The 17,330-nt window shown below is 39.5% G+C and overlaps 2 protein-coding genes across 2 annotated transcripts; one reads left to right on the top strand and one right to left on the bottom strand.

Annotated features, from left to right (window-relative positions):
• Window positions 1–4,577: 4,577 nt before the first annotated feature.
• LOC119414040 (calcium release-activated calcium channel protein 1-like) lies at window positions 4,578–8,088 on the bottom strand. The gene is made up of 2 exons (XM_037681152.1): window positions 7,975–8,088; window positions 4,578–5,111 (listed from the first exon to the last, which is right to left on the bottom strand). Exons 1-2 carry the CDS (start codon window positions 8,086–8,088, stop codon window positions 4,578–4,580), a joined length of 648 nt encoding a protein of 215 aa, XP_037537080.1.
• Window positions 8,089–10,181: 2,093 nt separating this feature from the next.
• LOC119413635 (lysine-specific demethylase 2B) lies at window positions 10,182–17,218 on the top strand. Its single transcript, XM_037680691.1, has 4 exons — window positions 10,182–10,327; window positions 15,587–15,811; window positions 16,049–16,192; window positions 17,108–17,218. The coding sequence occupies exons 1-4, from the start codon at window positions 10,274–10,276 to the stop codon at window positions 17,216–17,218; spliced, it is 534 nt and encodes a 177-aa protein (XP_037536619.1). The 5' UTR covers window positions 10,182–10,273.
• The last annotated feature ends 112 nt before the right edge of the window (window positions 17,219–17,330 follow it).

Here is a 17,330-nt window from a genome sequence, read left to right as displayed (position 1 = left end):
CCTCATCAGTATGCATACCGTGAGAACCGATCAACAGAGGATGCCATCTCCTCTGTGGTCCACACTGCGCTCAACCACCTGGAGCAGAAAAACTCTTACGTCCGTATGCTCTTTGTGGACTTCACATCCGCCTTCAACACCATGATCCCCCAAACCCTGATGGACAAACTATTCACACTAGGACTAAGCCCCTCCATTTGCAGCTGGGTCCTGGACTTCTTAACAAACAGCCCACAGTCAGTGAGGATCCACAACTTCTCCTCCTCCACCATAACCCTCAGCACTGGCTCTCCTCAGGGATGTGTGTTGAGCCCCCTCCTGTTTACTCTGCTCACGTATGATTGTGCAGCTACCCATCCAGGCTGTCACATTGTAAAGTTTGCAGATGATACAGCGGTGGTGGGATGCATCACAAACAATGAGTCCAGCTACAGGCAAGAGGTGGAACACCTGGAGAGCTGGTGCAGACAGAATAACCTTCACATCAATGTGAAGAAGACAAAAGATATGATTGTGGACTTCAGAAGGAACAAACACACCTACACCCCCCTGAACATAAGAGTAGGCTCTAGCTACAAGTACTTGGGTGTACACATGAATGACAACCTCAGCTGGAGCAACAACACCACCAGCCTGATCAAGAAAGCTCATCAGAGACTCTACTTCCTCAGGTGGCTGAGACGAGCTGGTCTGGGAAGCTCATTCCTCACCTCCTTCTACAGGTGTGCAGTGGAGAGCATCCTGTGCTCCAGCATCAACGTGTGGCATGGAGGCTGCACAGCTGCAGAAAGAAAAGCTTTGCAGAGAGTGGGGAAGGCTGCACAGAAGTCTGTTGGAGTCAGTCTCCCCACCATCACAGACATTTACACCTCCAGATGCAGGAAGAGGGCCACCTGCATCATGAAGGACCCCACTCACCCAGCACACACACTTTTTGCCACACTCCCCTCAGGAAGGAGGTTGAGGAGCATTAAGTGTAGAACCACTAGACTGAGGAAGAGCTTCTACCCTGAGGCTGTTAGACTCATGATCTCTAACCAGAATAATCACTGTGAAAAAAAATCACATCATGTTGCTGCTGATCTGTTTCATGTTGCTGCTGATCTGTTTCAATGTTAATGTGTTCATGCGTGCTCATCTGCTCACACAGACTCATGTTCATGTTTGTGCTGATGTTCGACGTAATGTTTTTTATACTATTAGTGCTTCGTGTATATTTAGTTGATGTTTTTCTTAGTTCCTATCTTAGATGTTATCATTGTTTTTCTTTTACATTTTATTGTTGGATGTACTTTGTAACTGGGACCCTGTTTACATAATTTCGCTCCACCACATGTACCACATGAGGTGCGAATGACAATAAAGAATCTCTGACTCTGAAAATATTTCATTGGACCATCTTTAGATTCTCTGTGGCATTGTTTCGATAAGCTTCTGCAAAGTCACAAGATCTAGTTCCATCCAGTGTTGCATTAATTTTTCACCAAGATCTTGCACTGATGACCGCAATTCTGTTCACTGTGCAAATCCTTCTCCAACACATCCCAAAGATTCTCAATGGGGTTAAGGTCTGGACTCTGTGGAGGTCCATCCATGTGTGAAAATGATGTCTCATGCTCCCTGAACAACTCTTTCACAATTTGAGCCTGATGAATCCCGGCATTGTCATCTTGGAATATGCCCGTGCCATCAGGGAAGAAAAAATCCATTGATGGAATAACCTGGTCATTCAGTATATTCAGGTAGTCAGCTGACCTCATTCTTTGAGCTCATACTGTTGCTGAACCTAGACCTGACCAACTGCAGCAACCCCAGATCATAGCACCTGGCTTGTACAGTAGACACTATGGGTGCATCACTTCACCTGCCTCTCTTCTTACCCTGACACGCCCGTCACTCTGGAATAGGGTAAATCTGGACTCATCAGACCACATGACCTTCTTCCATTGCTCCAGAGTCCAATCTTTATGCTCCCTATAAAGTGAAGCCTTTTTTTTCCAGTTAGCTTCACTGATTAGTGGTTTTCTTAAGGCTACACAGCTGTTCATTCCCAATCCCTTGAGTTCCCTTTGCACTGTACATGTGGAAATGCTCTTACTTTCACTATTAAACATAGCCCTGAGTGCTACTGTTGTTTTTCTTCAATTTGATTTCACCAAACATTTAAGTGATCGCCGATCACGATCATTCAGGATTTTTTTCTGGCCACATTTCTTCCTCATAGACGATGGGTCCTCACTATCCTTCCAGTTTTTAGTAATGCGTTGGACAGCTCTTAACCCTATTTTAGTAGTTTCTGCAATTTCCTTAGATGTTTTCTCTTCTTGATGCCAACGATTTGACCCTTCTCAAACAGACTGACATCTTTTCCACGACCACGTGATGTGTCTTTAACATGGTTGTTTAAGAACTAAGAAGCAACTCATTGCACCAGTTGTGGTTAAATAACTTGTTGCCAGCTGAAAGATAATCGCCCATGCAGTAATTACATGTACAAATTTAAAAATGAAAATTGCATTCCAATAACTAAATAAAACTGAAAGGGGAGGAAAAAATGTAGAGACAAGTCAGAGCTTGAATGTGGACGAGCTGATCAGAAAAACAACGAACAAAAAGTGCCACCTCCAACATGTCAGAGAAACGTTTTAAAACCAGCATGTCCGAGCATTTCCTGCATGGTTTTACTGGTCCAAATGAAATGATTTAACCTTTTTTTGTTATCTACCTGGATGATTGAGCCTACAACCCTTTTTCCTTTTAATAATGAGATACATGTAATATGGTGGTGTTTTCTTGCATCTTTACAAATATGAATGCAAAGTGAGATTAAAAGCAATAAACAGAAACCAGCCAGAAGCTAAACTTACAATAAATACATTTAATGTAAAGCTCCCAAACACTGTGCATTGACACATATTGACATAACTTATTAAATAAACAATAAAAGTAAAGCAAAGTAACACATCTTTGCTCGCATTACTCAGTAAAAATGAACAAGGGTCTCTGATTCAACCTTTCTGATTTTAACACATTACTAAACAGACTGTGAGGTCATTTTATTGTTTTCTGGTGGTCTCACACATTTAATCTGATTAAGACCAATTGAATGATAAAACTGTCTGCAACAATGCTGCTTTAACATGACGCAGTAGAAACAAAGTGCATTGGGTGAGCGACAGACAAAACTGAAACTGCAGCAATTTGATCAAAGCATTACTTTGATACAGAGTAACAGTATTCACAGTGACTGTGCCAAAAAGGATAAAATAAAAAACAAAAAACATTAAAACCTTGTGAAGGCACAATCACACAAACCGATGTTACTTTATAGGAAACTGTTAAAGACAAGGCGCTTGGTGATATACCACGGGACAATAATGAGCAAAACTCCAGACGCACATAAAAATATAAAAACCTAACTGTGTAACCATGCTCAAATCTGTAAGCAAAAAACAAAAAATCAACTGAACATTCTCAATACTTTCATGCTTTGTAATAGTTGCTCAACCCATAGCTTCATAGCGAGTAACCTTTAGTTAATTTACAGCATATCTGAGTTGAAAAAACAATTTGAAATTGAGCAAATCATCAACTCCTTCATAAAGGAGGGAGAATGAGCACCAATACAGCCTCATAACACAACTTAAATGGATCATTTTGATTCCAAATAAGCCTCTCAATAAAAATATGAATATACTCTGGTTTGGTTAAAGCCATTCTCTAACATTTACCGTTTCTCTGTTCTCTTGCTCCATGCAGAAGAACAAAACGTCAACAACGTGTACTGTTTTACTTTGGATATTGTTACTCAAACACTAATTTCCCTTCAACAAACAGATCTTTGGTGATTTTTAGAAAATTAGATAAAAAGCAAAATGTGAATCCCTGAAAAAAATAGCCTAATTTTTGTCAACCTGTAACAAATCACAGCATTAGGGCCTTGTAAATCAGCGAAATACAACACTTTGTTCAAAAGGTCTGTCATCTTGTGTTCATTTATAAAGTCTGTAAATATGATGACTAACATAGCTGACACGTGTACAAAATCTGTGTAAAAAAAACTAAGTCTGGTGCTAATGCAGCAGTATTTGTGTACAGTACAGTACAGTTTTTGTGGCGTACCTCCATTTGCAGAAATAAACAACTATGAATAAGGGCTTCTGTAGAAAAAATAGAAAGCCTGAAGTACTAAACTTGTGAAATAAATTTGTTTTTCAGCACCACAGGCACCCTGGATTATTTCAAAGTACCTTCAAATTGCTCTTGTGCTGATGTGTCACATATGGTACCTACATATGTGCCCTCATATTAAAGCTAAGTAAATGCACACTGTACCACGGTATGCAAATCCTTCAGATTTTACTCCTGAATGATGTAATCTGACTGAATAATGATGTTAACAGCCAAGAGGAAACGATTCACCAAAAACTTAAAAAGCTAAAACAAATTCTGTAAACATGCAAAATCTAAACAACAACAAAAAAAGAGCCAAAACATGCAATGCTCAGCAGACGATGCAGCATCAGCAGCATCATAAAAGGCTTTTAGAAATGGCTGCTGAATGTCAGTGTCTTCGTTCAGGGGAAGAGAACAGCTGCCTTCAGGTTGTCGCTCTCAGACCTGTTGTCCAGCTGCTCCTGCAGCTTGATCACCTGGTCCAGCTCTCTGATCTGCCGGTCCGTTTTGTGGCTCACAAGTGTGCGGTAAAAGTGGACGGCGAAGACGATGAAAACGATCCCGAACGGCACCATGATGCAGGTGGATGCAATGGCCGCTCCCTCGCCGGAGCTTATGGTGCCGTTGTTTTTCAGCGGCAGGAACTTCACCCAGCACAACAGCATGACCTCGGTGAGGAAGAGGAGGGTGCCGATAACCGTGGAGAGGGCCCAGGCCAGCTCGATGTAGCGGTGCATGCGCTCGTGGGGAGACTCGTTCACGGAGTTGAGGTTGTGAACGTTACTGACCGCCTCCAGATTAGGGAGGATGCAGGTGCTGATCATGAGGGCAAAGAGATGCACCGCAACCAGGATGGTGGTGCAGGTGCTGAAGGCTATCAGCAGTCCTGGAGGGTAGTTGTGACCCCGCTCCACCTGGACCTCCACCATGGCAACCTGGGGGGAGAAGTCACAGCATGATCTAATGTTTGAAGACGTCTTCTCAGAATATACCAAAATGATCCGTAGATTTGATTTATTAATAAGATTTAATCACAGATGAATCACAAAACATACATTTTTATTTCTAATGCCGTTATCGTGAAATGATGTTGTTACTTATTTTGTTGTCACAAAAAAGTATTTTTTCTTGTATTAAAAATCATCCATCTCCATAATTTTGCCTTTATTAAAGAAAATATAACTAACTCACCAAGCCAAAGGAAATTCACTAAATTAAAACATGTTTTACTTTTTCTTTCATGACTGTGTTAAAGAGGAGGCTCCATAACTGACAGTGAAGCGTAAAGATAAAGTTTTGTTGCAGACGTTCACCTAAAAGACAATATAATCTGATGCACAGGCAGAGACGAGGCACAGAATGACTTTAACTCAACATTAAACCTGCCTCTGTTTATGAAGGGACATGTTTAATTTAACACCAACACTGTGAATTTGTATTTAGTGTTATGTAATTAATAATTTGTTATTAAAATAAATTAATAATTGTGTGTTAAGCTAAGAAGGTCATGAGATAAAAATGTTAAACAGCAGCTTTAATAACTGATCCTGAAAACGCCTGAGGTGAAACAAATTCAGCAGGAGACAAAGTGTCTTGAAAACCTCGAGACTCTGATTTGGACACACTGCATGGACCCCACCACATCTATAAATAGCCTAAGCTTGCTACAGTCTTTGTTCAGAAAAGATGTGAAAATAATGGATGTTAACCAAACGGAAACTGTGCCTCTTGTGCATCTTGGCAGCACGACGGCTCAGTGGTTAGCACTGTTGCCTCGCAGCAAGAAGGTCCTGGGTTCAATCCCCGGTTGGACCTGGGGTCTTTCTGTGTGGAGTTTGCATGTTCTTCTCGTGCTTGCGTGGGTTTTCTCCAGGTACTCCAGTTTCCAACCACAGACCAAAAAACATGCATGTTAACCTGCCTTCAGACCCTGGCCTCCCTTAAATCCCATTGAGATCTGTGATCTCAATGGGATTTACCTGGTTCAATAGAGGTTAATAATAAATTAATAAATAAATATTTTAAGTGCCACAAACATCTGAGCAGAGGTCCCCTCCCTGATCCTCGTGGCCCACTGTCCTGCAGAATATAGATGCTTCAACACGCCTGACTAAAACAAACGAGTCTTGGACTGGCTTCTGCTAAACTTGACAACACACCGAGGAGGTAATTTAATTATTTGAAGCAGGGAAGCAGCTCAAACATGCAGGACAAAGGGCCATGAGTGCCAGGGTTGGGGATCTCTGCTTTAGACAGGAAAGACGGGGCAATTAAAAAAAAAAAAATACACAAAATGAAATGTATTTTCTATTTTTTTAAATCCATCCACCTGAAGCTTGGTTAAAGCAATGATGCAGGACTGTACGAGTTCATCCACAATGGAAGAGTTCAAAATAAATAAATAAAGAGACTAACAGCCAAATGGTGACAATGTGATCCAAAAAATATAAGCAGCAAAAAAGAAAGATTTCTAAGAATGTGGGCAGCATGGTGGATCAGCTGCCACCTCTCAGTGAGAAGGTTGCCGGATCAAATCCCATCCCAGGACCCATCTGGGCGGAGTTTGCTGGACTTGGGCACCAGTGACCCCCCCGTGACCCAAAAAGGAAGAAACGGGTGGAGAATACTAAAAGAACATGAGTAATTTTTCAGTTTTGTGTTCATCAAAAACAATAAAAACACATTTCAAGGCCAAGAGTTCATGTGAATGGAGACACTTGAGGTGGTGGATCATGTCTGGGTGTTGTCTTTGATTCAGACCTTACATTCAGGCAACAAATTAACAAGACTACAACTGTGATCACATTCAACTCTTTACACTTTACAGGCGCTTCACTATGTGCAGGCAACGATCTTTTCTCATATATGGTATTGTCTTACGACCTGGTCAAACACGACAGTAAATGTGTTGAAACCAATCAAGTCTCTTCAAACGGACAGTTTTTAATGTTCCCTACTTTAATATCATGAGTAAGAATGACCAGATGTTTAGTGATGTAAAGAGTTTCAATGGGCTTGCCCCTCCACCATTAAGCTCTTTCATCCAGAATAAATAGCAGATCTCAAAATTTGTACAAAAGCTGGCATCAGTTAGAGGAACACGTTTAGGGAGTGAATTATCTGTATATGTCAGAGAATGTGACAATTATTAACGGTTTAAAAAGAAACTTTAACTGCAGCTAAAAGCAAATCAGTCATGTGCTCATTCATTAAACAAGCTCATTTTAACTGTGTAATATGGAGTGTGATGTTTAGGTGTTTGTTTCTGTGGATTGCTGTATAAATTATGATTTTTATTTATTTTTCCTGCCCAAAGGATGAACTTTAGCTACTGAACTATATCTGGTGCATTTACATTGTTGTGAATAATGAACACCGTTAATTAATATATATAATCTGTTATTACTTTGTTGTTAATGCAGTAAAGTAGTCTGGGTGTGTACTTTAAGCAGTAAACAGGCTTGTAGTTTTGCCTAAAAGTTGACACTATTAACTTTCTATTTGGGTCCTTGTTGTTGTTTGTGAGCGCGTTGTTTACATGTTGGCGTTTGTTGATGTTTACATGTTGGCATTTGTTGTTGTTTAGATGTTGTTTTTAAGTTGGAGTGCAAACAAGTAAGTAAACTGTGCGGGCAGTGGTCGTAGATGAAACAATCATCTGCGTCACGTTTCCTTCCTGAGCGTCGGTTCAAGTCCACGGCGGAATGAGCTGCGTCGTAGTTAGTTAGTAGTTAGTTAGTAGTTAGTTAGTAGTTAGTTAGTAGTTAGTTAGTAGTTAGTTAAAACTGACTGACTTACCATTGCGAAGCCCGACAGGAGCGCTGAGGTTCGGCTGGTCGCTTTTAGCTTCGCTCGGCTCAAATACAACTTTCTCCAGGACAGCGCCTGCATGGAGTGCTCGTTTAAACTCATGCCGAAAGTTGTTCAAGTGAAAGTTGAAATAATAATAAATTAATAATAATAATAATAAAGTTTCTAACTCTGCTGACAAGGCGGTGACCGAAGACAATGGGCGGAAAGTTTGGCTCCAGCTGAATGCAAGAAAGTAAGAGTCGCTGAAGTTCGTCGTGAAAGTGTCGCTGCACCAGCTGACTGTCAACACCTGAGGAAACACAGGAATACCCACAATCCAACGCGCCTCTGCAACTGTCAGCTTCCTCCTCTTCCTCTTCCTCTTCCTGACACCAAGAAGTGCATCTGTACTCTGCACTGGCTTATTTTATGTGGCTTTTAATCTGATTTTGAAAGAAAACTATATATAAAAGTCGAAATAATGACTCGGTATGACTACATTTAACATATTAGATTAAAAGACATTTCAAACAAAAGTCTCTGTAGGGTAACAAAAACAAAAAGGAAGGACAGCTGTGAAACTTTATTGTCACCGCTATCTGACAGGACTCAAAATGATAAATTTTATGCTTTCACACTAAAACATTTATATAATAATAATAATAGTAATACTGTAGTATTATTTGTTTGCATACAGTAAACAGCTTTAACAAAAAAAAATCAATTTTAAAGTTTCCAAGGTAAACAAAACCCAGCAGCATTCTGCTGTATATTACTGTCAAAACACAATAAGTCCAATTAATTTTCATGCTGTTGCTGCAACTGTCCCATGAGTCACTTTTGCTGTACTTGCAAGATTTTTTAGTGTCTTTGGGAGAAGTTGTGAAAAAGTGTGCCTTTATTCGTTTTGCAAAACAGCAGAATTAAAGAAGAACTATTCATGTGCATGTGTTTGTGCATGTTTGGGTTTTTTTCTAAAGTGAATTTTTCACAGCTTGCAAAATCTACTTTTTTGGTAACAACCTATTTGTTCTTGTTAGTACAACTTTTTGGTATAGCATACTTATTCATTAAAACATTACATCAGAAGTTATTCTGGAGTTAAGAGATCAGGAAATTTATGAATCCCTATAACAAGAGTGAGTCGCAAGGACCAATGCAGACATGTTCCTGTTTTTAGTTTTCTACATTTGCCTTATAATCTAGCTGTTTTTACTACTTTTTTCCCATCTTATTTTAATTTGTAAAAAAAAAAAAAGAATAATAAAATCTGTATGCCTCTTTTATAATTGTCTATTGCTGTCACTGTTGTCCATTGTTGTCATCATTCTTTGCTGAAATCAGGTCTCTCTTGTAAATGAGTCCTCGAGGCTGATCAATGGGATTAACCTGTCTAAATAAAGGTTGAATGAATGAATGAGTGTTTAAATAGATGACTAAGCATGTGTTTTATGCTCAAACACTGGATGGTGCCAAAGTAAATCATTCTCAGTTTCTACAAGCACTTTCCTACTTTGCACAATTATGTGTAATTATCGTTATAATGATACGATGCAGGTAAACTCTGAGTAACGCTTTGACACTTCTTTGGGGCTTTTTCTGAACCCAGTAAAGTATCTGTATTTACGTTGTAATCATAATTGTCACTAGGTTTTTCATTTTACTTAAAATGTTGCATAAATGTTATATCAACATTGTGACTATTTGATAGTTGCAGTTATGCTCTCATCAAACAAGAAAGAAAGAAAAAAAACTGTCTTTTATTTGTGCTCTAAGATATAGCTTAAATCAGATAGAACCCTAGTAAATCCACAAAGGCTGAAATACTATGTAAATAAAGCAAAACAATTAAAATAATAATAATTTGTCACTTCTAGCACGTGAATCAAACACGGACATGTGTAAGAGAGAGTTCTCTTGTATCTCTGTATCTTCGCTTCCGCTGAAACCCGTGCTGCATTTACAATATAAATTAATAGTCGTTACTAATATTTCTATGTGAAGTAATCAATAATTCTAAACGCCAAGATGGAATTTTATCATCAGATATACACTTTTAATAGTAATTTTTTTTTTTTTTTTTATATTTACAATTATGTATGCTGTTTTTCTGCTGTAATTTTTGTTACGTAAACAGGAAGTAAATAGTTTCTGAGGTTAGCGAACGCAGCACAGTGAACACAGCCAGCAGCTGCTGTAACCCGGGCTGGTGTCACGTGAAGGAGGGGCAATGAGAGGAGCTGAGCTGGAGGCTTGTGCAGCCATGTTAGTTTCTTCTGTTCACAAACGATGATAGAGGAGAGTCATGGCTTTGTCACTGAGCGGAGACGATGAGGAATATGAGTCAGAGTCTGAACAGGTACACGCTTTTACACTTCATTATTCTCTCCTTTTTTCAGCGTATATTTGGTTTAACATACTTTCAGGGAAAATGGCGTTTATAGACGTTTTTTTTTTTTATTTCCTCTTGCTTCAGGTACCCGCTCCTCTTGTCTGTGAGTGGGTCAGGTCCAAAAGAGAAAGGTGTATTATTATATAAGCGCCTAGCTAAAAGCTCCGTATACACATGAAGCTGTTTATTAAAATTAAATACAGTTCCCTAAACGTCCTACCAAACCGCGTACCCCCCTCAAAATGATGTTGACCACACAACTGACCCACTTCGCTGCCCATCTTTAGACTCCGGTCATAATAATTATCTGTGATCTGAACCCTCTGTCACCAGAAACAAGCTGTAAGACACACGTTGTACTGACCGGAGCTCTGATTTCCTCATACACCAAACCTGCCATGTTGAAAATGTTTTTTTCTTCTTCTTCTTGTGGTTCGGCTCCTCACACTTCCAGAACTTGTCCCACCACTCTGCGCCTTTAAGAAGGCTTCAGGCGAAATGTTGTTGAGGCAGGGACCGGGGAGGGGGATGGGGAGACAGGAACAATGAAGTGGCTCAGCTCCTGGAGCTTGGTGGACCGGTGTGAGGGTCCAAAACTGGGGTTCACAGAGGACACCCCCATAAAAAACAGACAAACATTGTGGTCTCTGTTTGGTGCCAGAGCTGTTAACCTACTTGGTGAGTTAAATTCAACTCACCTGAGCAAAGTTGTTTTCTTTTAAATCTTATATTTGATAGGGTCAGCAGAATAAATGCTGTTTAAAGTACCTTTTTTTTTTTTTGTACAGTACACAAGAATTAGGAAGTGCTGATGTAAGAGCCAGATCACTGCTTACGCAATATTTATACCCACAACAAAGTTCACAATCATAACGTATAATATCATCAGAGCTGATATGTTGGAGCCTTCCCGTCGGACGCGTGGTTGGACATTGTTGAGGACTACTGTATATGAGCAACAGATGATGAGCCGTATGACTTTTGCTCCCACTGAAGTCCACGCTGAAGCTGTCAGAGATCTGAAGTGAAACTCTTTCTGCAACCCATCCCAGATTCCTGTCCAATTATTGCACAGTTACTGTAAAAACAAGCCACCTGATGCTGAGGGGGCTGAGAAAGTGGCCCAAACTTTCCTGTTACGTTTGTTTTTTTTTCTTGTTTTTGTTCAGAATAGGAACAAACACACCTTGCACAGCTGTTGAACTCACCAGATGATGATTTTAGAGCTGACCTCAGCTTGTTTTCTGGAACTGTTTGGCTTTTCAGACACCCGTATTAAACAGCACCACCTTATTGTTTATCTCAAAACACTCACATTCTTGTTTTTGTTAACTCTATTTCCTGTTGTGGATGTTGTTTCAGCACCAGCACTGATGCTTTGCACATTTTGAGTTTGGACATGTGTGTAAGAAAATGATACAGTAACACAAAAATATAGATTTGCAGCAAGTACATTATTACTACCATTATGAAACTAAAACTAGCATGGAATGAAAATGGTAGTTGAATCTATTCCCTTTTTGTGAGGTGTGCACACAAGATGCACACCTCATCATCATACGCTGGTTTAAAATGTTGCTTTAACTTAACATTTGACTCATATCAGGGTTTTCTGTCTTGACTTTACATAGAAGCACGTTTGTGTAGGTCTGATGAGCTCAACTACAACTGTTTCTGTGATGCTGACGGTCACAGCCGCCCCTGCAGCAGCTGCTCGTTCTTCAGCGCTTTCCCTCTACAGTTTACCAGTAGTTGCATGCATCAACAAAAAGCTGTTTGACATAAAATTACTTGAGAGTGAGTCGATTAAACGGAGATACAATTAAAAAGAGTAATCCAGGAAATCATTTGTATCCCTGTTACATCATGAAGGAACAGGTTATAAAATTATTTAAATGCTTTAAAGGTTTATCGTGTTACTAATAATGATTTAGTTTAAAGGTATTTGGTTGCCGTCATCACATTCAGGACAGGTTTCGTCTCTTTGTAAGAAGAACTTCAGTGATGATTGTGGTTGGTCTGGAACGTCCAGTTCTCTTCCATTGTGTTTCAGCTGCGGTGTTCATTTTTCTCCAGAAAAGATATCAAATTCAATTTGTTTTTGTCACTTAAAGCATTACAAATGTAGCATAACGGTATGAATTTGTAGTATGTGAACTGTTCAACAGTAAAACAAGAAAAGTCATTAGAAAGTGAAAATCGTTCTCGGCATAAAACCAAATAATTTCCACTTTCTGTGGGAGTATTTTTATCCATCTCTGGCAGTCTCTCCCCACTATTTTCTAATTTTTTTTTGTTAAAATGTTTGCCACCAGCAAGGCAAAGTATTGCCAAGCTAATCTCTCCTGCACAGATAAGAACGACTGCCATGGTCCGTGATTTGCCTCGTTTTTCTTACACTTTATAATAATGCCATGGCAACAGAGAGGAGACTGAAGAGCAGGAGAAACTGGCAAATGTTTTATTGTTACATGACAGACACATTATTATTATAAACACAGGTTTACTTGTGTTTAATACAGTACTGCTTATCACAGTTCTAATGATGAGTTCAATTTTTGAGAAAAAATGCAAACTATTACATTATTGCAGTTCATTTATTTTAGTGAAACCTTTACTTTCCTCTCTCGTGTGTAAATATAGGCTCTTTTTTTCTGATTTGCTGTTGTTCGCTGATAAAAGACACTGAACATGTCATTAGATGTGGAAGATTAGAGAAGAGATTTTTCACACGTTTTTCCAGATATTTATTATTCTAGCAAACTGATTAATAAATAATAAAATAGCACCTTATTAGTGAGAATAAATTTGTTCAGATTGTCTCTTCACCATTTCAAAGAGCGGAGTGAAAACTCAATTAGTTATCGTAAGTCTTGGGTTTTAGGATAACTATAATCTCACCATATTTTTTTTCTTATTAAGACACAAATTTAAAGTGCATACAATTTGGTGTCATAAACCATTTTCGAATATTTTAATTGCATAGATTTTATTATAACAAAAAGCAGGAAAAACAATTATATTCTGTACAAAGGGGTATATTACTATTTTACACAAATCACATGTTTGTACAACAGCTCTTAATAATAAGTTATTTTAATATCCAACTGTAAAAAAATCTTCCTCACTGTGACAGATTTGTTGTTTCCAAGCACAAACGTATCATTGTCACAATAACTCAGCCAGTTTTACAGCTGATAAGCTAATATGTGCTGTGGTAGTAGCTGAGCATCATCCCTAAAACATACTTTCAGTGCTAACTGCTCAGGGTATTGCATGACATCTGTGCTCCTTAGAATTAACTCTTGGGGTCATCACTGCCTGTTAGCAAAATATCTCAAATCGCTTGATGGATTTTAATGAAACTCCAGATTTTACAGATGTTGAGCTAAAATTTGGTATGGTAATAGCAGACATTTATTCGTAACACCTACTGTAAGCCCCAACAGGTCATAGAAAATATTGCATGAGGTTGCTTATCATTTCCGCCATACACGACGCACCACCGTATAAGTCTCATCAGTCCAAATATGTCTAATAAATAAGGGTGTAACGGTACGCTCAAATCACATTTCTGTTTGGTTCAGTTTCAAGGAGGGCTCGGTTTGATTAATTTTTGGTACAAAAAAGGCCAAAATAAAGACTTACAAAACGTTTATTTTGAAAATATGTCAAGTAAACCATACATTTGTATAAAAATAAATAAAAAAATTCCCTGAAGAGGAAGAAGACTCAGCTGCTATCTGGGTGACATCCTCAGACTGCAAACACAAAGAGGTTTAAAAAAAATTGAGTTAACAAGATGATAATTTTAAATTTAAAAAGTTAATTAGATCACAATAATACAATAACAATATCTCTTCTTGCACGGTCATCATTTCTGTTATGAGATGGTTGAATCTCTCGCTCATCATCATCAGGGCAGGGCTTTAATCTGGTCCAGGGCTTGTTGACAACATCAGTTTTAGCTTTTTTGTAAAGTGCTGCTGCAACTTCTTGGCTGAAGTGTTGACGTGATGGGATGTCGTAGGCAGCCGGGCTCAAGAACTTTAAAGCCGGCGCATCAAAAACAGAATACGGATGTAGATCCAGAGCTTTAAAAACTCCTACAGCTTGTGTGTTATTGCTTTGGACCGATCTGAATTACCTGATAACGGTTGTTTAAATGCTGCTGTTATCGGTCTTTGAACCAAGCTAGAAGCTAGAAGAGACGTTCACATTCGGATGATGTCGTTTCAAGAGCGTGAACAAGCTAGTTAGACGTGTTGCCTGCGGCAGATCCAATCTCCATGAAAATCGTTGACACGCAGCTTTGGATTTGTTCACTTGTCTTTCCAAATTTTTGAGTTTTAACAAGAAAGCTATAATGCTTCCAAACAGGAGACCGCAACGAGGTGAAAGGGTTTCCTGCTAGGCTGCTAATGCTACACGTGCTGCAAGGCTATGCAACAATTAATAGCGCCGTGCTGAAACACGATTAGGAAACTTAGTTCCACGGTGCATAATCTCTCGTTAATAAAATTTAATGAGTGAAAAATAACCAAAACGGTACGCACGTGGACCGAACTAAACATGTTGTACTGAACGGTTCAATATGCCCACATGTACCGTTGCATCACTACTAATAAAGTGGAAAAGATGTAATGCAGAAATGCAGCTGATTTGACGTTTGCTCCAGGAGTTCTGGAGTGAGACGAAGGTGGCTTATTATGGCAAGCCAAGTGTCGCATTAATAGCCACTTTTACCTATTCATGAGACACTTGGCCTGCCATATTGCTCAAAGGCCCTCTAGCAGCTGAAAATGTTAGTGTTCAATATCCTGATGCATGCTCAATAATCCAGGTAGAAAAATCTAAAAAAGTTAAATCTGGTCCTCTGGACATCCAAAAATAGTTAGTTAGTGTTAATAGTTAATAGTTAGTGTTCAATATTTTCCATGTCAGAATGAATGAAATTGTCAGATCTCAGCCAAAAATTGGTTCGTAAATATGGGGAAAAAACATTAATATGTTGCTTTGCCGCAGGGCAAATTTAAGCAAAAAGTTGTGACTTATATGGCGAAAAGTACAATATATCTTTACGGTTTGACCAAAATGACTTTAACTTCGTCATTTCATCTTTGTTCAAAACCCTGGCATGACAGCTGGCAGGTGATGTACATTTCTCCAATGAAAACCAAGCTTTTAATTTTCTTCAGCTAACATTTGTAACCATTTGTCTTCCAGCAGCGAGCAGTCAACCGGCCGAAGCCCAAGATGGGGACGTCATCAGCTGTTAAGTTGCCGTCCAACCGCAGCTCGTCCGGAGCCAGGCGTAGGAGGACGCGCTGCAGGAAGTGTGAAGCATGCCTCCGGACCGAATGTGGAGAGTGTCATTTTTGTAAGGACATGAAGAAGTTTGGTGGACCGGGGCGCATGAAGCAATCCTGCATTATGAGACAGTGCATTGCGGTGAGTCAGAAGTGAGACGAGTGTACGACTGGTGAATATTCATTAGTTGGCGTCATACAATAGAAATCGTCTGTTTTGAGAGCATTTGCTTCCTAAACAAACCATTTCATCTGATGAGTCAACACTTCAGTTGCTGATGAGCCTGGTCGTCTCTGTTTCCATCCTAAAGGAGTAAACGCATCTCAGTATATCAACAACCTTAAATCCCGCTTTTCTTGTTCGTCTCGATCCATGCAGCCCGTCCTGCCCCACACCGCCGTGTGCGTGGTGTGTAAAGAGGCGGGGAAGGAGGACACGCTGGACAACGACGAAGACAAGTTCAACTTCATGCTCATGGAGTGCTCCATCTGCAACGAGATCGTTCACCCCAACTGCCTCAAGGTACAGAGAACCCGCCCGAGATCAGCTGAAGAACAGTTCTCACGGTGGCTTGTGTTGAGTAGAAGCGTGACTCGCACCGTTAAGCTAGGATTTGTGACGTTAACCTCATGTGGAAGTTGTATTGTTTATAAAACACAGAAAACTTAATGACCGCGTCCTGTTTTAGGATTTGACTCTCAGCATCTAAAAGGTGTTGAGGGAAAAAAACAACTATTTCTGTGTTGTGTGAAAGTAGACTTGAATCAGTCTTGGAGACCTTTCACCTTGAAGAACGAAAGTGTAAAACGTCCTGATTAATACTGTCACAACAGAAACATGTTGCTGCTTGTAGGTCTGTGAACAAACCAGTTTATGAATCCTGCCCTAATAGTTTAGCAGGAAACAATAGTAAATTGTAATGACATCACTAGATTTGATCTGTTGGCCTGTGTTGACTATAGCAAAATTATTACTATTGGCAGTTATTACTATTAACAAAATAATGTGTTTACAGTAGTACATATAGTCAGTAGTTAAATAAAAATGTACGTGTCTGGACATCTGAAGAACACTTCCTGTTTTTTTTCCACCGTTTGTGTTTTTCCATGATGGTGAGGCCAGAGCTTTTGGGCTCAAACTCTCAAGATGCTGTTACAACTTTTAACTTGTCACCTTCTGTATTAACTCATGCAGAAGTTTGGATTTTGCATTTGATCAAATGTGCAGAATAAAACCAAGCAGAGATGCTTTAACTGGCTTTACTTCCCCGTTTCATTATTCATAAGGTTAACTGTCTCAGGCTGAACGGTGCTGACCGGACTGAACACGTCACAGCTGCTGCTTTCACTTCCCCTTGTTTGTGTTAAAACACGCTGTGCGTTGGTGAAAACTTGCTGTTTTCAGTGAAAACTTTCTGCCTTTTCCCCGTTCCATCAGGTCAGCGACGCCTCAGGAGTGGTGAACGATGAACTTCCTAACTGCTGGGAGTGTCCAAAATGCAACCACGCTGGGAAAAGTGGGAAAGTGAGTACAAATATGAATACTTGAGAGGTTTTAGATCTGGTTCCAGCTTCTGGATTATGACTTGAGTTTTGACATTACAGGTCCTTCTCAAAAAATTAGCATATTGTGATAAAGGTCATTATTTTCCATAATGTAA

Source organism: Nematolebias whitei, chromosome 8, assembly GCF_014905685.2.
Source record: "Nematolebias whitei isolate Nwh7 chromosome 8, NemWhi1, whole genome shotgun sequence".
NCBI lineage: Eukaryota > Metazoa > Chordata > Actinopteri > Cyprinodontiformes > Rivulidae > Nematolebias > Nematolebias whitei.
Note: the sequence above shows the minus strand (reverse complement) of the source record. Positions and strands in the feature narration are given on the sequence as shown.